The sequence below is a fragment of the Episyrphus balteatus genome, chromosome 2, assembly GCF_945859705.1.
Source record: "Episyrphus balteatus chromosome 2, idEpiBalt1.1, whole genome shotgun sequence".
Lineage (NCBI taxonomy): Eukaryota > Metazoa > Arthropoda > Insecta > Diptera > Syrphidae > Episyrphus > Episyrphus balteatus.
In genome coordinates this window covers 67,904-93,336 of record NC_079135.1, presented here as the reverse complement: position 1 = coordinate 93,336, position 25,433 = coordinate 67,904, and the positions used below count along the sequence as shown (strand labels likewise).

The window sequence follows — 25,433 nt, the reverse complement described above, 5'->3', positions numbered from 1 at the left end:
TTTTTTTTTTTAAATAGCTGCTAAAATATAAAGAGAAACTTACCTTCACAACAAATAAACTTACTAAGGTAGTACAAATTAATTAAATAGAAGTTAATACATCTTTAAGATGTAGTTATGATTAACTTAACATTTTCAAGATTAAAAGATGCCTCAATTAAAATACAATGAATTTATAAGGTTGAACAAAATCCCAAGAAATATGATAGTTTTATATAATCATTTAAAAAAAAATCCTGAAACAGACTGAAAAAGTTTTGTTTTCTAGTACTTTTTTTTTTTTTTTGTACACTAATATAACTGTATAGATTTCTGATAGGAAATATCAATTAATTTATTGGGATATTCCTTTGATATGAAATATAACAACCAAGACCCATTTAGTTGCAGAAGAAAAATAAAACGCATGTTACTTAACTATTGCTGACGGGGAAGTTGAGTTATTACTGCTGTTGGTGGTCATAGACCAAGTGTATTTGTTCCTGGTATTTGATATAAAGTGGGCACATCAAGCCCCTGCATTGATAATAGATCACTTAAGGGGTAGCTGATTGCTGCTGTCGAAGAACGAATTTGTGGTTGTTGGGAGGAAGGCGCAGTCGCCTGAGGTCTTATTTGTGCAGCGGCTGCTGCTAACAGGCGTTTATAACTAACAATTGCTGCTGCATCATACAGAGAAGCTGTTTGCTGATTATTAGCAGCAGCAGCATATTGTAAAAACGTTGGACCATGGTGGGTAATCTGCCCTGCACCTGCATTTGTTGCAGGAGGAATAGGTATTATAGTATGCGTTGGGGCAGCAGCCGCAGCTGCAGCTGCCATAGCTGCCGCATTCTGTTGTTGATGTTGATGTTGAAGGTGTTGTTGGTTAGCAGCAGCAGCTGCAGCTGCGGCTGCCGCAGCTGCAGCAATGTTAGCCGGCATCGGATATGGTGTATAGCGAATTGAAGCTGTAGCGGGACCCGAGCTTACAGAGCTTGATTGATGAATATGGTGATGGTGATGTGCGGTTGAATGCGCAAATGTACTTCCCACAACACCACCACTACTACTGCTATTGCCCCAAACTACCAACTCACCGTATGCTGTTCGACCTGCCGCGCGAGTCTTTGCCAGATTTGCCGGTAACATGACTTCTTTTGGCTGGGCCTTCTTGCACTCGACCTGAAAATCAAAAACAATAAACATTTATGAAAAAACACTTTAAACAAAATGCACATCAAGTTCCTTAGTGGAAAAACTATTTCAATGTAATAAAACAAACGCATGTTTTTTTTTTGTTGGTTGTATTTTATTTTTTATGCTATTTCATGCTTGTTTTAATAAAGCATGCTTGCTTTGATAAACCAAAAAAGAAAAAAAAAAACATGCATATCCTGAATATACCCTGGTTACCGTTAGAAAATGCAAAAAAAAAATGTTTATAACACTTTTGATGTTATGCCTTAATTTGAAGAAATTTTTGTAAATATAAATCATAACGGTTTCTATAAGAACTATTTTCCTTCTTTCAATGCCTGTTTAAATCTTTACAATATTTTTTTTACTGCCCGAGATATCTTAAAATGAAGTGAGTGTGTTTGGAAATTTATCAAATTTATTTATGAAAACGTGATATCTGTTTGAATCATTACTATAAACAAAAAACTGACGATATCTCGAACAATAAAAAAGATATCGAATAGCTTTTAAAAGATCTTGAAAGAACGAAAATAGTTTTTAAAGAAACCGTTATAGTTAATATTTAAAAAAAAAGTCTTCACATAAAAGCATAACCTCAAGTAGTAAAAAAACTTGTTTTTGCATCTTCAAACGGTAATATTTCAAAACCGGGAGCTGATATGGTATTTCTGACCTTATAACAGTCCAAAATTAGCTGCTGGAAAAAGCTTAAGGCTAAGTTACAGATTGATAACATGCTCAAAACTATATCAAATCATGTTTAAAAATTGTGCCCATCAAAACGTAACTAGTAGGAGTTGACTAGTTAAATTTCTCACGGCAACCATGTGAAATTACCGAAAGAGTTCGAAAAACTGTTTTGTTTTCTTCTTTTTGGGGAATCACTTGAAAAGTGGTTTTATTTTGTATAGAATAAAAAAAAAAAAAACGGATAAAATCACATTTTTTTTGTACGGCTTATGCTTTCCGTTCAAAGGGCAAATGACTAGAAAAATTAATTGAATTAATTAGTACTTTCTAAATAAAAAAAAAAAAACACTCTGAGAAAGAGCAAAATTTGGAGGGCGATTATGCGGTAACGACTTAATATAAAAAACAAAGCTTGAATTGAAAAATTTCCCAAATCAGACCTAAGGAGGCCTATTTCGACGAGTGGTTAAGTGGATCGAAAACATATCGAAATTATAAAATATCTAACAGATTTTTTCCAGATTTTTGGAATGTGCTTAAAAAGAAATATTTGAGTTTTCGCACATTATATAAGAGAAAATCCCTACTTCAACTCATTATTTTACTTAATTTCGAAATTAATGAGTAAATAAAAATACTAGTTTGAAAAAATACATGTTTCATTATAATTCAAGCCAAGTCCTTACACTTCTGATTTTGAAATCGATTATCTTGGGTTGCAAATGGTTAAAAATAATTAGTAGAATTGGGTCACTGTGGTGTATACGTAACTTTTTTTTCTATTGAAAAACATTAAAAGTAATAAATTAATAGGGAGACCAAAAAATGTGGTAGAACATAACTTTTTTAAGTAGCAATTTTGATGTGAGATTAGATAGAAAAAAATTTTAGTATAATAACATCGAAAATGAGTATTTTAGAATTTTTTTTCCAAAATTCATGAAATTTCTTAATTTTAAAGATCTATCAATTTTTCACATCTTCATTACAACGCCCGTTATAAAGCTGTATACCAAAATTCAGGGATCGAATTACGGCACACGATTACGATCATACGTTAACGTTTTTACTATTTCTGTCTCTATTTGATTATTAGAAAACGATAGGGACACATAGCAACCATTCGTTAACGAACGTATGCCGTAATTCGACCCCAGCTTTCAAGAAATTTTTCCGCAGATAAAATCTTAAATTACTGGACTATAGGAGGAGTGGCCATCCGATTTTTCGTGTTTTTTTTTTTTCATTATCACGAGCAAAAATTAATTTTCTTCCAACACAGAGGAGATACATCTCATATTACTCACATCTTCCAAGTCGAATTTTCACGGGACACAAAAATTGGTTCGATTTAGAGGGAAATTGGAGATAGGTAAATTAATATAGTCTTTTTTCCGACGTTTTCATTGTAAATGGTGAAAAAAATTCGAGTTGGGGGAAAATTCGACTTAGAGTGAGTTGACCCTGTATCATCTTGAATCAATATGTTAAGCAGAAGTTGTACCACATGTCTGCGTTATTAAAATTTTATTAATTATTTGATCGTAATAGGACAAGTCCAACCATAATAATTGCTTTAATGCTTCATTTATGTACATTAGGGCGCTTCTTTAAAAAAAATAATGGAATTTGTATGTTTTTTATAATAATAATAAATTTGCTTAGTTATTTTATTTAATGCCCTGCAACAAAAACGAAAAATTTCGGATTTAATTAACATGAATATAAAAGAAAAGCGGTCTCTTACTGGTAACAGAAAAAAAAAAAGATTTAACTAAAAAGCAACTCTTATACTTCAAGAAAATATTTAATTTTTAAAATTTTAATTTAATGTAGGTTACTTGAAAATTGCATACAAATCTTACCATTTTGTTGTTGATTTCGTGAAAATGAATCTCACAGACCTTATCTACTACATCTTCACTTTGAAAAGTAACGAATCCAAAACCTGAAAAGATAAAAAAATAATATTTTATATCACTTGGAAATTGGTGAGAATTCTTGGTTAATAAGTAGGATAATTAATAGTTATGCTTTCTGTTTTACTCAAACTAGATTTTTCTAAAAAGCTTTAAAGCATACCTAAAAAACCGGATAGCTTGTATTCAAAACTAATTAACTGATTTTAGGATCTAAAATTAGGTTTTAGCATTTAACCTTAAACACACTGAATTAAGCCTAATTCCTACTTTTATTGTTTTAAGTAGATTACTATATTAGTACAGCCAAACTAGATCAAAAATAAACTGACAGAACTTGATTTTATTTTTTAACTTCAAAGTTTAAACTACAAAGCTTTTAACATTCCAATTTCAAAAATCTGTTTTATTCGTCAGAGAGTAAGAAGTATTATAAACCAAATTTTAAAACGAAAGCTCCTTGTAATTAATTTAATTTTCCTTGTAAATTAATATAATCTTCATTTGTTTGTCTAGGTTGGCTGTACTATCTACGCAAATATAGAATTAGAAAGTGATTATTAGAGAAAAATGATTTCAAAACTTATTAATTATTAATACGAAACAATTATTATTGAAAGTTTTAATTTTTTCCAAACTCACAAATTTATGAAATTATCAGTCGAGCTTCTCAATGAGACTAAATTATCCAAGTTGAAATTATTCCTTCTGTGATCTGTAATTCAGTTAAATATTTTATTATAATTTCGGAGAAAATAATCTGGAGACTCATTCTACTTGAGTTGAATTAAAGTATGTAGAATCATTACATTTAATGAAATGATAATCACTAAGATCACTCAATTATTCTGTTAATTAATGTTTTATTATTTATAAATTTACTTGTTCATTGATAACGTTTATGAGTTATGAAAGCATAGGTAAGTTGATTTATCCTGCAACACAAGCAAGTTGATAAGTTTTTGCTACATTGTAGACCCAATTTTATATTTTATACATTTGGAATGTCAAAAATATACTAACTAGCTTAAACCTAATAAAGTTCTTTTCTAAATTTATGGGAATCAGTCTTTATTATATTTAAAAGATTGGAAAAAGGCTCACATACGTGTTTCACATGAAAAGTTTATTATTTTAAATCAAGAGTAATTGAAATTAGTTAATTAATTACAATATAGATTTTTTTAATAACTCTTTTTTTTTTATTTACATAACGTCCATATATACAAAAATTTATAATCTGCTTTAAGATTCTGAGAAATGAAACATTACCGGATATAATGGACATGTCTTTGAAACGACGCATGCGACCATAGTTTTCTTGAAACTATATCAATGTGAATTATGCATTATTGAAATTAAGTAAAAAACACTTTAAATCAAAACCTCTCAAAAATATGGTTGTGTTCTGTGAAAAAAATGATTGTTCATTTGAAATATCTATACAAAGTACATTTTGTACATAACATATTTATGAAAACATCATTATGATATTTTCCAAAACAAAATGTTATCCATTAAATTGCCTAATTTAAAGTAGAAATACAGTGTTGTCAAGAACCCTTTATTGCACTATTCGAACAAGTTTAGAGTTCAAAACGGTTTACTTATTGCCTTCTTACCAAAGGATGAAAGCTCACCACACTTTAAGTGCATATTGCCGACACATGAGTTGAATTCAACCGTATTTGAATTTTTTTGCACTATTCGAACAAGTTTAGAGTTCAAAACGGTTTACTTATTGCCTTCTGCTGACCAAAGGATGAAAGCTCACCACACTTCAAGTGCATATTGCCGACACATGAGTTGAATTCAACCGTATTTGAATTTTTTTATTTAACTTATTTTTCACAATCGTGGAAGGCCAATCTATCTTGGTCCTCTATGAGCCTTACTAATAATGAATCGCTAAACACACGTTTAAGTATCGTCAGGTTAAATTTTACCGTCGGGTTAATTTGTGTGTATGCTTATAATCAATATAAACACGCGTTTAACTAATTGCCCTTCTATTACCAGATCTTTTACATTTGCTGTCAAAATGACAGGATTAAAGTGACATTTTTTGCAATTAATCTAATAATGAACAAAAACATACATACCTATGTACCTACATATATTTTTATTTTGGAAGTTAAAGTGAAAAAATAGAGCCCAAGCAAGTGTATACAAAAAAGTTCAACTATCGTGAAGTAGGTACGATGAAAATTTGCAGATCTATTTCTATTTAAGTTTTCTTTTTCAGCCTTTTCTGAAAATAATGTATATTTATTACCTAATAAAAGAGATAATTATTAAAACAACTAAATTTGTAACCTTACTTATTTAATAAATTGCGCCAATATTATTAACTTTTCTCAACAACTTGTTGACTTGACAAATGTTTTTTTTTCTGCCAAATGACAGTGCAAACCGTGCGTTTACATTTAACCGTGCGTTTATAGTCTAGTTTCCCAACTATAAATTTAACGTGGCGACTATTATATTGGTTATTAAATATTGTATTATAAATATATATAGCCCTGAAGAAGAGTGTAAACACACTCGAAACGTCGGATTAGTAAATTAGAAAAAAGCTAAGTAAAAGACCTCAAGCCCACATAGGATTAAATATTTAATTCAACAAAGGTCACGAAGTAAGGAATAATTTAATATATTGGTTATTGGTATGGAGAAATATTTAAAGCTCAGTTAAATATTTAACTGAGCTTTAAATTTGATTATTGATAAGGCTCTATATCTATAAATCTATATTGTATCACATGCTACACATCAAAACACATGATCTTAGGCCAGGAACACACATGCGATTTTGGTCGCGCGGCGCGATTATTCAGCCGTAAATTAGATGACAACGATTTCAATGACTGTAGACATAATTTTCAAATTATAATTCGCGGGAAGCATGTGTGTTCACAGACATTGAAATCCTTGGGATCCATTTTTGCGTCTGAATAATCGCGCTCAAAATCGCATGTGTGTTCCTAGTCTAGGGTAAACACTTTATAAGGTTTGGGACACACATGCGATTTTGGTGGCGCGATCAAAAAGATTTCAATGACAACAAACATGCTAGAATTTCAAACCAATAGAATCTAAAAGCTTTTTAAACCAAAAAATTAGAGATTTTATTTGAGAGTTTTAAATCATTCAAGTTAGATAATAAAAAAAAAAAACAAAAACTATCGAAACTGTTTTTTTAAAAAAGTTATTCTTTGAGTTCTATAAGTTGGATATTCAAGAGTAAGGTCTTCAGCCTTTTTCACAATTTATTACATGAACAAAAACTAGAGATGCTTAATATTCGAACGAACATGGCCGAATAGTTCCTCTAAGTTCCACAACATTTGGCCGAATAAAAAACACCAAATACAGAATAAAAATTAATAAACTTGCGGCCCAGATCCAATACAACAAAAATCCAAGCTCGATTCATGTTTACGGTATTAAGAATTTAAACAATATGTTTTTACATTTGGTCTTAGAAAGTAAATCTAAATACCTACCACAAAAATGACAATATAGAAGAGTTGCACATTTGAAGCTTGAAGGGCTTATTTGGACAACATGATAAGCCGCACGTAAAAATAACCAAAATACAATTTGAATTAATTATATTATTATTTTTATTTTATGTTGTTGTTCTGTGTTTTATAAAATAATTATCATTTGTTTAAAATGTATAAGAAAAAAATTGATTTCTAGAAAAAGTATGACTTATCATGTCATCCAAATAAGCCATTTATTTGAAATTAACATTCAGGCTTTCAAAATGTTCAATAAATTAAGTAATTTATTACATGGAAATAAAAAAAGCTTTGAAGAAATATTGGCTAGTCTAATTATACTGCTTCTGGCACCTATCAAATATAATATTTAAATTTAGTAAAAAAAAGCCCTTCAAAATTAGATATACAAATAGAGCGGTTCCCTTGAGAATGAAGGAATGATTTTCAATCTAGCTGTCTTCATATATACATGTACTAATGTATCTTCTCCTTCTTATTTTTGTTGAGTCACTCAATTTTTTGATTCGTTGACTCTTATGTCGTTTTCGATTGGCTCTCCGGAAGCGTCCGGAATCATTCAGAAGCCTTCTGAAAGCGTTTTATTTGCACGAATATGACAGGCAGAATGCTTCTCAGAAGAGAAATTCTCTTCTCGATTTAAAATCGGAATGCACTCGAGAAGCACTAATACACGAATATTTAAAAGTCAAATTAATCACTCAATCAATATTTTTTTATTTTTTGAAATAAATTAATTTTTTTCCGAAATAAATTTTTTAAATAATTTTTAAACCTACTTAAAATATTTTGGAAACCAACTTCACTATTAATTTCTTCAACATTACCAATTTTTAAAAAATTAAAACATTTTGTTTGAAAGAAAAATTAATTATTATAAATATTTGACATTTGAAATTTAAAAGAAAAACACACTAACACAAAAAAAAAACAGAATTGAGTGGAAGCGATTTGACCTGTTCCATTCGATTTCAGAATGAGTGAATCCTTGAGTGAAACCAATCGAAAACGACATTAATAAGCATAATCCCAGCAATAGTAGGTATTTGAGTTAAAACACAAACCCATATGTATGTTTATTTTTTCAGTTTTACTCTCCATAATCCATATACCTAATTTAAATTTTTAGGTGTCATCACAATTTAGGCACTGAACGCCAAAACGACATAACGCACATTAAAAAAAAAATGAAACTCTAGTGGAAGCCATTCTAGCTTCGCAGCCAAAATTGCCTAAACTAATTATACCAAATGAAGTTTCGGAGTAAAAAAAAATATGACACGTTAGTCCAAAACTACAGTCAACACTCCAGCTACAAAAATTCGAAAACAAACAATTTTATAAGATTATTTTATAACTATTACAAACCATTAAAAAAAACCTGAAAATATGATTTACTTAAAATCTATTTTCCTCAGCACAAAATTTTTTGGGTTAGGCCGTTTTGGCGCTGAGTGCCTCAATTTTAAATTGTAAGAAAAACAAACAAAACACAAAAGTTTCAATTATTTTTAACTACTATAAACAACAAATTAAGTTTTGAGAAATTTAAATTTTATTCTTAAGCACGGAACACGCGATCACACTATACTGGTTGGCATCGAGTTAGAGTTGTAAGAAAATGTATGTAATATGTACTTTTTTCATGAAGTAATTTTCAACTTCATAATTGACAGGAAAACTTAACGCTGCAATGAATATTTGAGCAAGTCTTTTTATTTTTACCTACAAAGGTGGTTTAGCCAATAAGATAAAATCTGAAAAATTTTGTAAATAAGGGTATATTCTGAGTATAAATTGGTCTCGTATGGCGTGTTTCCTTTTTGAAAACGCGTATCTCAGATTATCTCACGAATGATTTAGGTATTGCTCAAAAAATGTATAGAGGCCTTTTTGATTGGAAATATTAATACAATTTGATTCTTTCTTATATTTTAATAGAGGTTATATTTTTAAAGTTACAGCGCCGCAAAGCGTGTTTTTTATTGTTTTTAAATACCGTAAGGTTTATGTGAGAAAAAATGAATTAGGTGTTCTTACTTTGACAGTATAGGTAACTTCTACAACAAAATTCTGTGAAAAAATAATATTTATATTATAATTCGCAATAAAAATTTTCTGTGCGACAAGTATCGTTCTCGAGATATCAATGTTTACATGTTTTCGAAAATGATTAACGCCCAAAAAGACCAAACATTATGCAAAATAATATTTGCTGGCGTCACAATTTTTTCAGATACTCTATAGACTCCTCATTGACTCAACTCAAACTAACCACAATGTTTATCACTGACAGCGGTGTGACCGGCAACTCAACTTGATTTCATCAACAAGCATAATCTGACGCGCACTTAAGATTTAAATGAATGCGAGTTGATTTCACCCGTTATGGGATGTTCTATTTACGATTACTATTTTTTCTTTATTTTTCGTGGTATTTTCAAATGCTCTATGTTTATAAAAAAAACTCGGTTTATGTAGGTTGTATTATTTCTTTAAAATTGCTTACCTCTATGTCTGTTCGTTTGTTTGTCGAACATAAGCATTGCATCTTCGATCTGAAAAAAGAAAAATAAAGATATGATGTTTTATAATAAAAAACAGATGCATAAAAAAAAGAAATATTTTATGTTGTCCAAAATGCTATATTGCCACGATTAAAAAATTCGAAAAAGTGACATTGAATTTTTTTTGAAATCCCGTTTTTAGATGTTGATTAGTGATTTCTACAAAATGGCACACCAATTTTATTTTAAAATTTTTTTTCCAAAAAATTATTTATAAAAAATTAGTTTTTTAAAAAACGGCAATAACGATTTTGAAAATTTCTTTTTCTAAAAATGCATGTTAATATATCAATCAAAACTGTTGTTTTATTTTTTTTTTAAAACGAATTTTATTTAAAAAAAATTTTTTTTTATACCTATATTTGCCAAATTTTTATATAAAAAGTCTTAAGAATTTGAGCAACTTGAACTCTAAGAGCAAGTTCGTGCGACCCAGCCCTGCATTTTATTTTTTTCGCTTTTGCTGTGGTGAGTTAAAAAATATTTTTTTTTTTCGAAATAAAACTAAAAATATCTCTCCCATAAGAAATGCATTGGTTTTTTTTAGAAGAACTGTAGTATACTAACTGTATACTAACTATCCGTAGCAAGCTTTTTTCCAAAAAAAAAAAAGAGTTCTGAGCACTTTTTAACAGACAAGAAAAGTTCTGAATAAAGTTCGAAAAATACCAAACTTAAAAAAAAAAATATATTCTGACTAGAGTTCATCGTTAACACCAGAGCTGATTAGAAAATGATTATTAAAGGTACTTGACACTTTAACTCCAAAAATTTTGATGAGCATATTTTATTATTTTTTTCTATGATATAGTAAACGTGCATACAAAATTTCATCAGCCTACCACTTATTTTTAAGGAGTACTTAGTAATATTTTGGCTCTTGTTCTTTGAGTAAATCACTATTTATAAGAAGTGCAATAACTTTTTGCATGACGGTCCAGGCATATTGGTATTGGTTTTATTCGATCGGGGGTTAAAAATTACCTCGAAATCATGTATTATATTTATAAAAAGGTTTCATTAGCTATACTATGATATGCAACAATGCGGGTGCAATACAGAAAAGCTCTTGTATCTTCTTTCCCGGATGGAATATAAGGTGGACCAATATCTCAAAATAACTCTTACATTGAGTACACTAACGATATAAATTTCATGCTTTTAGCCGCCGCACTAATTGTTAATCATGGTTTTAAATCGTATATATATAATTCTCCTGTGCGTTTGTTTGTGACCCTACTCCTTCTAAACGACTTGATAGATTTTTCTGAAATTTGGTGGGTGTGATAAGGTTCATTCGAAACATGTTTTGTTTCATAATTGAACCCGGTAGGCGGCGCTGTTGTCAAGTTTATATGCAAATTCCGTATTTGGGGTCTAATGACTGAACAGTTTTTTGTGAAATTTCGGGTGTGCGATAAGGTCCATCCCAGACAGGTTTTGTGTTATAATTGGACCCGGTAGGTGGCGCTGTTGTCAAGTTTATATGCAAATTCCATATTTGGGATCAAATGACTGGACATATTTTTGTGAAATTTTTTGTGTGAGAAGGTTCATTCGAGACAGGTTTTGTTTTATTATTGGACCTGATAGCTGTCGCTGTTGTCAAGTTATAGTGAAATTCTATATTTGGAGTACGAAAGACTGTATAGATTTTTGTGAATTTTTGTATGTGTAATAAGGTTCATTCGAAACATGTTTTGTTTCATAATTGGACCCGGTAGGTGGCGCTTTTGTCAAGTTATATGCAAATTCTGTATTTGGGGTCTAATGACTGAACAGTTTTTTGTGAAATTTAGGGTGTGCGATAAGGTCCATTCCAGACAGGTTTTGTGTTATAATTGGACCCGGTAGGTGGCGCTGTTGTCAAGTTATAGGAAAATTCCGTATTTGGGGTCGAATGACTGGACAGATTTTTGTGAAATTTTGTATGTGTGAAAAGGTTCATTCGAAACATGTTTTTTTCATAGGTAGGTGGCACTGTTGTCAAGTTATGTACAGTGGTGGAAAAATAATTAGAAACACGCTCTTTCTTTTCAAAATGTTTGTATGTTCTTAATATGAATAAAAAATATTAGAAATATTTTTTAACAGAGGTATTTGAAGAGCTTGATGTTTTACTAAGGATCTCCTCTTTATTGCACCTTCTTTTTCTAAAATATAAGGGGTTGGTGTGTCAGGAATATTGTTAAGGACGTTTTATTATTTTTATTGGACATGTGGCATTTTTCAAAGACTGCAACCACATTAACCAACTAAAAGAAATTAGGTGGTAATAGTCCTTTTTATTAATTGCACGTATAATTAATTGACCAAGTTTGGCAAATGTAAATGCTAAAAATCAAAAACAGGATATTTCTTATTCATTTTTCCTCAGTGTTTCTAATTATATTTCCACACAAAATTGGACTATATTTTAGATTTTTTGCAATATTTTTCTTTTGTTGGATAAATTCTAAAAAAAAAATGTGTTTGAAAAAAATTTGCTACTTTTCCAGAAGATTCGATTTTTTCAAATCTCTTTTCGAGACGGATTCACATACATTTTCACATACACTACAATATACAATTGCAAAACGTCAAACCAAACTATAATTTGAGACAAAACAAAATTTAATAAACCAGAGCCTTTATTGGATAAAAATATAAAAATTTAAAACATGAAATCATTTCAAAATAGTAAAAAATATTTAGTTTGATCTATCACTAGGACACACATAAATTTACAAAAAAAATTACTTCTAATTGAATTTCCTAAATATGTATCGAATTTTAGTAGTTTGTGCTCCACATATCAACCGAACCGAGTGAACCGATTTTTTTTGTATTGCAAAAGTTTTACACATTACAGGGCTTAAATTTGAAAATAAGTACTAGGAAAGGCGGAACGAAGTCCGCCGGGTCAGCTAGTAAATTATATATGTTGGATATTTTGTACCTACTTATAATTTTATAACTTGTAAATTTGTTCGTAATTATTTTGTTTTATATTGTGCATGTGGGAGGTTGTATTTTTTGTTTACTAACCACTAACATGCAAATTAATTCTACGAATACATTAAGTGTTTTTTAAAAAATATACTTTATTTAAAATAACCCAGACAAGGGTTGCTTATAACTTAAGACTCTACTAAAGACTGCTAAAGACTGAAATACATTTATTGAATTAACTTATATCTAACTGATTGATCGATATCCAGAAGGTGATGTCATCTTCTGGAGCACTGCATCTCAGGGGTATCAGTTGCAATATTCCGGATGCTGAAGTAATATAATATTTGTTATTTGTATACAATTTAGTAGGCTGATTGAGGTAGCTTAAATATGATTAATTTGACATTATTTTCAATGCTTTCTTAAATGTAAATAGAGTGTGTTAACTCCCCTCTTTCTTCAAGAAGAACGTCCCGCTTCTTCTTCTAATTGTTTCGTGAGAAAATTAATTTTTTTGTTTATATTATTGAACATTATTTCCTCTTGGTTTTGCTTTACATTTAATTGTTTGTTACATAACTCTTTAATATACTTAGATAAAATAATATATGTTAAAATAATGATTAATACCAATAGGACAATGGAAATTGAATGATTTTCAAAATGTTTCGTTATTTTAGACATTAAATTTATGTTTTTAAATTTCAAATCTTCATTATCTGAGTCTATATATTTTGTTATTACAAAATTGTTAACATGGGTTGTTCTTATATAATTCCATATTTTAGAAGATGGATTTTCATAGGTTATATTATCAATTATAGTTTCATTTTCAAAAATTATTAAGTAAACTCCATCTATAGAGTTGTTATCTACTGTATGGTTGCCTGACAACAAAATAGCACCATCTTTTATCAATTCAATATTCTTATTCTTTTCTTTTATTTTGATACATTCTCCATTTTCTTTATTCAAAATTTTAGATAGGCAAGATTTTTTCAAAGATGATTTACAATATGTATTTCTTAGTTCTAACTTACAATTTTCAACATTTAAATATGTACTGTTACACTTAATTATTTCTTTATCGATTTTTAGTTTACCATCTTTTTGACTTATTGCTCTCGTTTCATATAATTCACAATTCTTTTTTATTATTGGATATTTTATATAAATAACAATTGCATCTTTATTTTGCAATATTTTGAATTTTGAAATGTCCATTAGGTCAGTTAATGTTATGGTTTCATGTTCGTGATTAATTATTTGTCGGATGTCTTTTAGGTTCAAAATGCCTGTATTTAATATTTTAGCTTTAGCTAATGTAATTGTCTGAATCGTATTTTGTAGTTCAGTTATAATGAATTTATTTATTTGCTTAGCAATTCTAGATTTTGAGTCGTTTTGAGTTACCGAAATTGTTTTCTTTAAATCGTCAATTATTTTAAATAATTCAGAATTTATAATGAATTGTTTATTGTTATTGTCAATTAATTCAGATAATTTATTTGTTACAAATAAATGATCATCATGGTCTGGTGTTCCAGCAATAAACTTCCATATTGTTCCTAGTTCATTTATACCTCTCCTTTTCCTTACATTTTTTATTTCTAGCTGGCTTAATAGCATTTCAATAAGATCGATGTCTACGTCTTCATTCATTTTGACATAAACGGAAGAATTATAAGATTGTATGTTTTTGTACTCTGCTTTTGCGTTTAATATATTTCTATTGATTTCTAATAGTGTCTTATAGTAAGTTACATTTGTCAAATGAAAAATGTCTCCATAAGTCTCGTAAATTCCTGCGTTTCCATTTTTAATAAGTACGTAGTCTTCTCGAGTATAATCAATAACTTCTGATGATACAATCGTAATTGTCGTTAGTGCAATTAAGATGTTCATTTTCTGTAAAAGAATGTTTTTATGTTTTAATATTGTCCTTATGTATAATTCTATTTTTCTTATGTATAACTACATTCCTGCCTAAGTCTTCTTTAATTTTTTGTTTTTTATATCTAGGTAGAAGCTTATTTCTACATCCTGCAATTTTTTCATAAATGATTTGATTCGGTTTGTACTCTTTAGTATTTCTTTTTTTATTATGTGTCTGAAGCATTTTCCCTTGTGCTTCTGAAAGTCTTATAGGTATGTCATCATGTGTTTTTTTGTTGTAAAATATTTCGTAAGGTTTTTCATTCGTCACTGAATGTATTGTTTTATTGTACTGTTGAGCAGCTCTAAATATTGACTCTAAGTCACTTATCAAACTGAATTCTTCTTTAAGGCATCTAGCTATTTCAATTAAAGTCGAATGAACTCTTTCAACTTGTCCATTTGTAGTACTGTGATGTGGATCACAATAATAAATAATTATTCCTAATCTTTGCATTAGTGTCTTGAATTGAAGTGTGGAGAAACCTGGTTCATTGTCAACTGTTATGTGTTTTGCTTCAGGGAAAGCTTGAAGTAATTCTAATACCTTTTCATCTAATTTTGTTTTATCTTCAATACTTTTAATGAATAAAAATTTAGAGTATGAATCTATACATGTTATAAATTTGAAATTTTGTGCAAAAAATATATCTATATGTAAGTGTTCCCCCTCTTTCTTCGGAATTGGAGCCTCGCCAATTTGTATTTTTTGTGGATGCCTGTCATATTTGTTTTTATTACATATCTCACAATTTCTGACAAATTCTTTTAACTGTTTTTTCATTTGTGGCCAGTAGTATGAACTGTAAATTTGTTTTATATTTTCTCTATGATTTCTATGAGCTCTGTTATGTGTCTGTTCGATTATCATCGCTTGGTCGTCTTTATTTATTATGTCATTAGGAAATATTTTTGTGTATAAAAATCGATTGTTAAATGTTTCTTTTAACATTTTCTTTATTTCGTATAAGTCTTCTGGTGTGCAGTAGATCGCTACTACTCCTGGTTGAATGAATTCTTTCAAGATTGTTTTTAGATTTTCTAATGTATCGTATTCTATTATATGTCTAGTCCTTCCAAAGTTTTTAACTTGTTCATGTATTGTAAATGTATTTTTGCTTAGTAAGATTTGCTGTTTAAATTGATTTAATGGTCTCGAAGTTTCTTTTATATCTTCGTTATCGCTACTTTCAGCAGAATGCTGAGTTGCATCTGTTGATGAATCATCAGTAATATTGTTTAAATTTTGCCTGGATAGGGCATCCGCAACTACATTTGTAGTACCTGGTTTATAAACTATTTTTGGAGCGTATTCTTCAATAAAATTATGCCATCTTTTCAATTTTGCATTCGGGTTTCGTGTAGAAACTGCAAAGGTTAAAGGTTGATGATCTGTGTGAATTTCTAGATCAGACACACCGTAAAGGTAATTTCGTAGATTTTTGAGTGCATACACTATGGCATATAATTCTTTTTCATTGGTTGCATAGTTTCGTTCTGTTTTATCTAATTTTTTTGATATAAAAATGATGGGTTTACCATCCTGTGATAATACACCGCCTACAGCGTCATTTGATGCGTCAGTAGTTAAAATAAATTTTTTATTAAAGTCTGGTTGCGATAATTCTACTACATTTATTAATAAATCTTTAAGTTTTTGGCAAGCTTCAATGCCGTCTTGATCTAATCGTATTATTGTTTTTTTAGACATATACTGGGATATTGTACCGTTTTCTCCGCCTAAATGTTTTGTTAACGGTTTCGCAATTGATGCGTAATTTTGAATAAATTTCCGGTAATATCCGGTCATTCCTAAGAAACTTCTTAGCTGTCTTAATGTTGTTGGAATGGGGAAACTTGAGATTGTTTGTATTTTTTTTGGATCTGTTTTAATACAGTTTTGTCCTACAATATACCCTAAAAATTCTACTTCTTCTTTATAAAATTGTGATTTCTCCAATGAAATCTTCATATTAGCTTCTTTTAATGTTTCTATCACTTTATTAAGATGTTCTGTGTGTTCATCTTTATTGTTTGAGTAAACGATTATGTCATCGATATATACATGACAGAATTTACCTATGTATTTTCTCAAAATATCATCCATTGCCCGTTGAAATATGCTTGGTGCATTTTTCAAGCCGAAGGGCATTCGTAAAAATTCGTATTTACCATTATTTACAGAAAATGCAGTTTTCTCTGTATCTTTTTCATGCATTTGAATTTGATGAAAACCTGATTCTAAATCTATTGTTGAGAAATATTTAGATTTCCCTAAATTTGATAAAATAACATTTGTATCCGGTATGGGGTACTTATCTGATATGGTTTTCTCATTAATTTTTTTGTAATCTATAACCATTCGAAGCTTAGGTGTACCATTCTCATTGATACCTTTCTTTGATACAACCCATATAGGTGAATTATAAGGACTCTTGCTTGGTCTTATAATTCCTTTTTCTAATAAGTTTTTTATTTCATTGTTAACAAACGTGTTAACGGACAGAGGGTATGGATATTGTTTACTCCATATAGGAGTTTCAACAATTGTTCGAATTTCCGCTTTAACATCTGTTCTAAATAAAGCATTTAGATTAATGGTTGAGTGCATTGACTCTATTTTATGTTTTACTTTATTTCTCAAGTAATCAATATCGTTCTGGTTTGTTCCAGAGTTTGTATCTCTTAAATTATTATTCTTTAATGAATAATTACATTCTTCTTTAGGAATGTAAATTTTTTCACATTTACCATTATATTCTAAGATTCTTTTCTCAAAATCTATTTTCACTTCTGCATTTTTTAATAAATTACAGCCTATTAATAAATCTGCTTCTAAGTTATTTATTTCATAAAACCTAACATATCTGTCAAAGATAAGGGCGTTATAATAATGTGTTATTATAGTATAACCATTTATTGTTTTCACTCTTTTATTTATAATTAATTTTTCTTTAAACTTTAAAACATTTGGACTACAATAGCAACTTGTAGCTCCAGTATCAATTAAGATTTTAAATTTTCTTCCGAGAGGACCATTTCTGTAAAGGAAGGGTAGTCCTGGCGTTGATCTAAAAAAGCTTCCTCATTTATATTATTTACTCTCTCCATTTTTTGGGGAGGTTTTTGCAAACTTTGTTGCAAACTATTTTCACGTTCTCTTTTAAATACTGGTCTTTGGGGGTTGTTATACGTATTGTACGTCGGTTTTTGCCATCTGGGCTGGTTGGCATTATTTTGGAAATTATTATTTCCATGATTTTGATTGAAGGGGTTATAATTTCTTTTTTGATTTTCGAATCTTCGTTGATCGTGCCAAGTTATTGGCCTATGGGCAGAACTTCCAAGTTCCATTGGTTCGGGATTATTAAATTTTGGTTGTTGATTATTATTCCGTGTAGGAAATCTCAAATTGTTATTATTATGCCTGATATGTTGTTTATTATGATTATGTGCTGAATTTGCACGATCGAATTGCAAAGCGAAGTTTGCTCTCATGTTATTAGATTCTAATTCTTGTGCTTTCGCTAAAGCACTAGGTAAATCATCCGGAGATAGGGAAAACAATATGTTCGAAAGTGGAGCATTTAGTCCAGTTATAAATATTCTAAGGGCATTTCTACGATTAGCCAAATTTAATTCCTTTGTCAAAGAAGACTCTGTACCGTGAGTCATTATTGTTTTATTTATAAGAAGAGTTAACTTCTTGTTTACCTCATTGTAAAAGTCAATAATAGTCATGCTTCCTTGTCGAAGGATGCTTAATTCTTGCTCTATGATGTGAGCAGGGCGCTTATCTGCGTAAGCAAAGTCGAGTCTAGCGATTATCGCATCGTAATTAAGTACTGTACCATGGTTGGTTAGTACGTCATTTGCACTGTGTGTAATTTTGTTACGTAAAATTGTCAGGGCAGCAAAGTATCTGCGACTGCCTTTTATGTAAAGGGAAATTGAATTGTTAGCTGCTTCGCGCCAGCTAACGTATGAATTGATATTTATTCCTGAAAACTCAGGTAACGATTTTATTACGTCTAAACATTCCGTACATGTTATGTTGTCGTCAATTGTTTGAGTCTTATATTCAGTCACTACGTTTGAATTGGTTAGAGTTTGAAGTGTGTTTTTTAATGTCAAAATTTCTGCTTGAAGGGTAGCAGTATTTGCTTGTATTAGTCGAGCGACTACATTTTCAATTTCGTCTGGCATTTTGGTGTTTGATTTGTTGTGAATTTTAAGTTTTTGAAATTGGTCGAGTAGTTCGTCCAGTATGTTAATTTTATAATTTTTTTTAAAATTTTCTTTAATGTTTCTTTCTTTTCTTTTTCTTCAAAATTACTTAACCCTTTTTTTATAATATAATTTTTTTTCAACTTTCTTTAATAATATAATTTTTCCTTATATCTATTTTATTTAATATAAACAACTTACAATAAATATATTTTTATACTTCTGCTGCAGGTGTTTATTCCACTCTGGTTTCTTCAGTACTGAGTTTTTTTTCCTGTCCTTGTTTCACTATATGTAGAATAATAATAATAATAATTTTGTATTATCTTTCTCTCTCTTTCTTTCACTGTTTTCTTCTTTTTTATTCTTCACTGTTTTTACTGCCACTTTTTTTGTTTAGCTTGACTTCACTGAATAGGTACATTAAATATTTTTCTTAAATATTCTATTATTATTATTTTTTTTTTTGCTTTTTAGACGTTATTATTTTTTACGTCGTCTTCATGATCTTTAAACACTTTTTTAATTTTATCAACTCTTTCAATGAGCTCTTCGTTGTTGTTGTTGCTGTTGTTGTTGTTGTTGTTGTTGTTGCTGTTGCAATTGTTGTTGTTCACTATTTGGCATCATTTTTCATTTTTGTTTTGTTTTTTTTTTTTTTATATAATATATTTCGCAATTTTATATTTCCTGTTTATCTGCACTGAATATATTTTAATTTTACACAAAACCTTTTTTAATTTTGTATTACTATTTTTGTTCACTTTGCACGTTTTTCTTTTGTTTCGTATTGCTTTTTGTATTCAGATAATTTTTTATTTATTATCTATTTTTATTTTATTTTTTTATTATTATTTTTTATATTTTTTTTTTTAAACGTTATTATTTTTTATTATATTCAAGTTCACTTATCACACCAGTTAATTTAATTAATTTAATTTTGTTGATCACTTTTATTATTTATCATGGGATTGAATTCCCTTTGTTTACAACTACCTCTATTATATTTCTTTGCGATCTTTTTTTTATTGATCTTAAATACACTTATTTTATTTATTTTCTCCTTTTTTGAAGGATACTTTTAATTTTTCACTAATTTGTTTATATAATTTTTTCTCCTTTCCAAAAGGATACTTATTTGTTTTCACTTTCACTTTAAATTTTGTTTCATACTTTTTTCTCCTTTTCAAAGGATACTTATTTCTTTTTCCACTAATCACACAATATTTTCATACTTTTTATTTCTGAATTTTTTTATATTGTGGATTCACTTCACTCAGTGACAACTCAACATAAAACCATACTTTGCGTTTTCTGGTTATCTTTATGTGGTTGTCCTGTCACGGTCGCCAATTAATTCTACGAATACATTAAGTGTTTTTTAAAAAATATACTTTATTTAAAATAACCCAGACAAGGGTTGCTTATAACTTAAGACTCTACTAAAGACTGCTAAAGACTGAAATACATTTATTGAATTAACTTATATCTAACTGATTGATCGATATCCAGAAGGTGATGTCATCTTCTGGAGCACTGCATCTCAGGGGTATCAGTTGCAATATTCCGGATGCTGAAGTAATATAATATTTGTTATTTGTATACAATTTAGTAGGCTGATTGAGGTAGCTTAAATATGATTAATTTGACATTATTTTCAATGCTTTCTTAAATGTAAATAGAGTGTGTTAACTTGCACTCTGATCGTAGATAATAGCTTGTTCTAAGCTTACTACATCAAAGCATCTGAAGTGGAACAATAATGCTACAGGCTTTATGGTACCATTTGGTACACATTATGCACTTAATTCAACAATATTTTGGATTGGATCAAGAAAAAAGTTGCTGGTAGAGGGTACAAATAAAGTCTGCAAATTCTTCTCCATCAGAATTATCACTTAGTGCCTGTTGTACAAACGTGCTTTCCCCCCGGATCAGGAATTTAACCCGCCGATTTCGGCGGATTAGCATCTCCATTCTCCATCAGAATTATCACTTAGTGCCTGTTGTACAAACGTGGTACACCCTCGGATCAGGAATTTAACCCGCCGATTTCGGCGGATTAGCAGTGGATCAACGCTATTTCAACCTATAAAAATCAATTTTACCACTGAATTCAGAAGATAAAAGTTTCTGAACCACGGATTAAATATTTGCACAACTGGCCCTTACAGTGTTATTTGGCGCCTGCCGCTAAGTTTTTTGGAAGATTTAACGGTGAACCTTTTTTTTTACTTTTCTTAAGCTACCAGAGCTTCCAAATTTGCCCATTTGCGGTCTTGCCCCAGTCATATCATATCTGATATTCTGGATTATTTTTATTTTAATTTATCTTTATGACTCCTTCTATAGGAGAAAATAGTTTTGTATATTCACTTTTTATTATAAAAAAGGAAAAGTTAAAAATTTTAATTTTTTCGTGTTAAAAATACAACTGACTCATGAAGGATAACAATTTGAGGAAAAATCACAAAATTTACCGTATCTCTTGGGCGTCTCAAGTGAACTTGCTAAAACTTACAGACGTGATCGATCATACTAAAAGGCACATATTTTATATTGCAAGTGTTGTCAATTTTACTTTTTTTTCATACAACATAGTACAAAAACGGTTTTGCCCCACTTCCCGTATACCTCGTTTGTGAAGAGTGAAAAAATAAAAAAAAGTATTGACGCAAGCCTATTACTATTAAAAATAAAAATATATGGTTCCTTAGTGTGAGACCTACATAAGTATTTTTGGGTAATTGAATATAGATATTTTTGGATAATTGAATATAGATATAATCCAAGTATATATTATCTTAAAGTATTTTATATTTAATGTTGGTAAATTTTTACGAAATATTTTTTTAAACTCATATCTCTTGACATTGAATAATTTTTTCTATGTACCTATAGATACGAGTAGGCACATACATTGAATAAAAAGAAACATAAGTGAATAAATTACTGTTCTATTGTGTTGACTTGCTTTTTAAAATAAATGCTCATCATTTATAAAACCCTGAAAAATATCTTTCAGTCTTCCATCCAGAATATGATGCTTTGTTTAATGGTAAATTAATAAAAGCGTTGAGAACACCACCGCGTTATTAATATAAAGGCTTAGGGTTTATGAGTCATCTGTCTATGTATGTGCAAATGAAGCATTCAAGGGATGAAAACACACATGAATATTCCATTTTCATCAAGAATTTTTGTCTTCATCTCCATTGAGTACAGTTGAGTTTTGAATCTCCTGTTTGCTAAACTCTTGAAACTAATGAGACCGAGTCGTTAACCTGCTTTAAAATTTTTATTGTAAATTGTTCTTATTCAATGATTTGGGATACATAAAACAACAACGGTTTATTCATGTACATAATATTTAGGTGTTGATGCGTATGTGTATATGAAAATGCAAGTAGAAGTTTCTTTTTATAATTTTACGTAAATTTTTTTGAATGCATACATTAAAATATAAGTGAACATAAATGCTTTCTAATTTTTTTCCAAATAAAATGTAATGAGCTTTTAAGGGATTTCAAAATAAAGTATTTAAACTAATAGAGAAAATATATACCAGTGTACGGTAATGATTAAAACAGAAAACTGATGGCAAAATCTATCTAGGTATGTAGGTATATGTGTAAATAGGTATAAAATAAAAATAAAAATATATTAAAAAATTTTAGTTATGTATTTGTATATTTTAATTCTATTTTATTTTAATTTAAAAATTTAATTTTAATTTTTCACAACATTTAATTATTATTTTATATTGCGACGCGTTTCGGTTTTTAAAAAAACATCATTGGGCTCATTTCTGCGGCTTTGGTTGTTGGGGTGCCAAGAATACTGCATAGAATATAATCTTGGCAACCCAACAACTAAAGTCGCAGAATTGAGGCCGATGATGGTTTTTTAAAAACCGAATAGCGTCGCAATATAAAATAATTAAATGTTGTGAAAAATTAAATTTTTAAATTAAAATAAAATTAAAATATACAAATAACTAACATTTTTTAATATATTTTTATTTTTATTTTTATTTTTATTTTTATTTTTATTTTTATTTTTATTTTTATTTTTATTTTTATTTTTATTTTTATTTTTATTTTTATTTTTATTTTTATTTTTATTTTTATTTTTATTTTTATTTTTATTTTTATTTTTATTTTTATTTTTATTTTTATTTTTATTTTATATTTACATATATACATTCATACACACAACATATCGCACCCTCAGTGCAAAAGAGCGAGAACTCAAAAAAGTTCATTTCGAGAAAACGCTTCTGAAAAATACATACTGACTCTAAACTTTCCCCTATAACTTTCCATGGGACAGCAATTTCCATAATGTCAAAGCTCTATTGCAAGAACCATTATGTTTATTTTGTAGTTTTAATAAATTTATTTTTTAAAATTGTTTAAATTAGGAAAGAGTTTGACTTTTAATATAGTAGGAATTGGATGAAAACAGTCATAATCTTTCGAATTTTTCGTTTACGTTAACAACAAGCCCTTCAAAAGAAAGATAATTTAAAAAGCAACATTTCCTCATCATTATCTCAAAAATGTCATTTTTTTAAATATCGCTCTTTTGCACTAAGGGTGCGATATGGAGACAAGAAAAAATCTATCTATTCAATGCGAAATAAAAAAAATGTCGCTATACCTAGGTTTCAATTTATTCCTGCAAATTAATATGAGGCCAACGATGAAAATTTGTTTTCTTCCTTTTCAGATTTTTTAAAATTTGTTTTGCCTTTTTTGATGTACCACCAATATTATGTATACCTACTCTCCATTACATGAGAGAGATCACATTCAAAGATTTCAATCTTACTATTTTAAATGGTGACTCTAAATTAAATTGATTGTGAACATATTGAGGCTAAGTCCCTTTAACCATTTCAACAGAGCATCACCATTTATATCGAATCGAGTAGGCTTCCCACAAAAAAAAATTGTAATCGATGTATTTTGAAAGTTGTAAGTTTTTAAAAGCATTATCTTGAAAATATCGAACTAACAGGATACCAGCTAAGGTATTATTAATGGTTTGACCGAAATAAACTTTTTTTGGATTACAATCTAAACAAAATATTTAAAATCTTTTTTTTTTTTAATATATATGAAAGTAGTTAAATCTCAAACCTGTCTTCACTAGAGCCAAAATGTGATAATTTCGCAAATTATCTGATTTCGAATGTCAAATCGTAAAGGAAATTTTTTTAATTTGAGATTCGAACTGACCTAATTTGCGAAATTATCTTATTTGGGTTCTAGTGAAAACAGGCTATTATTGAGAACTAAAATGAAAATTTTAATTTTCATAAACTCACCGGGCCAAACTGCTCAAAATAACTTTTAACGTCTTCCAGTGTAGTAGGAGCTGACAGCCCTCCCACAAATATTTTTTTCGTCCTCGTCACCATCTGAAATAAAAAATAAAAATATTATAGAATGTTTTGATTATAAGATTTAAAAATAGAAAAACCATTTTTTTTAAATATAATAACCATAATGAAATCGGTAAACTCTTTTGCCAAACGTGGAAAACCAAAAAACTCAAAGCATAATTATTAAATTTAAACCAAAAAGACTCGGCCACCATGTAGAAAGTTGAATAATCTATTACTTAAAGATCAAGAGTATGAATATTAAAAACTAATTTTTGAAAATAAGTAATAGGTAGTATTATATCCCTAATAAAATTTTTCCTTTATAAACTTAAAACAAAATTGATTCAACGAAAATGTTATATGGGAGACATGCCTATTATGCGAGACATCATAAGAAAAAAAAAAAAAAATAGATCTTGGTAATTACTTAAAATAATTTATATACAGATTTTAATAAATATGATTTAAAATCATGAAAATATAAAAAATATAAAAAAACCAGCATAAAAGTGTTCATATATGCGTTTCGCCCCGATGTAATGGTTGGGCTTATCAGAAGATGACCATTACACCTTGTCTTGACGCATATTTTCCCGAATAAATCGAGACTCCATATAGTTTATTAAAAATAAACGGTGTTCAGGAAAAAACAATTCGACTGTTAACAGTCAAATATTTCTTATATACAGAATTTCAAGAAACTCCATCGCAAGGGTGCTCGATGTATACAGATGGACGAACAGACGAGATGCACGGACGAAAGGGAAGGGTTAAAAAAAAGTATTGGGCTGTCTTGGTTCCTATTTGAATCTTGGATCTCTGCTTCAAAAGACAAATCGTTTAACAGTATATCACCCTGAACTGCTGACTCTACTATACACATGTAGCTGTCTTAAGTTGGACTTGGCGTCATCTGATTTGGCTTTTAAGATGAAATTATGTAATCCATACCACACTACTATCAGGCTGAGGCGGAGCGTGAGGACGAGTCACGAGCCGCCTTTCATCGATTAATATAGAAAATAAGAACATATAAAAAAGTACGTATACGCCCTACTTT

General features: G+C 29.2%; 1 protein-coding gene across 10 annotated transcripts in view; it reads right to left on the bottom strand.

The window, feature by feature from the left end:
- Positions 1–25,433, bottom strand: part of LOC129911934 (RNA-binding protein Musashi homolog Rbp6) — a 103,710-nt gene that overhangs the window by 26,393 nt on the left and 51,884 nt on the right. For all 10 annotated transcript variants that reach the window (XM_055989959.1, XM_055989965.1, XM_055989968.1 and 7 more), the window contains 4 exons: positions 24,314–24,406; positions 9,828–9,876; positions 3,738–3,820; positions 1,080–1,164 (listed from right to left, as the gene is read on the bottom strand). In XM_055989959.1, coding sequence (XP_055845934.1) covers positions 1,080–1,164; positions 3,738–3,820; positions 9,828–9,876; positions 24,314–24,406 — 310 coding nt within the window. The remainder of the gene's footprint in view (positions 1–1,079; positions 1,165–3,737; positions 3,821–9,827; positions 9,877–24,313; positions 24,407–25,433) is intronic.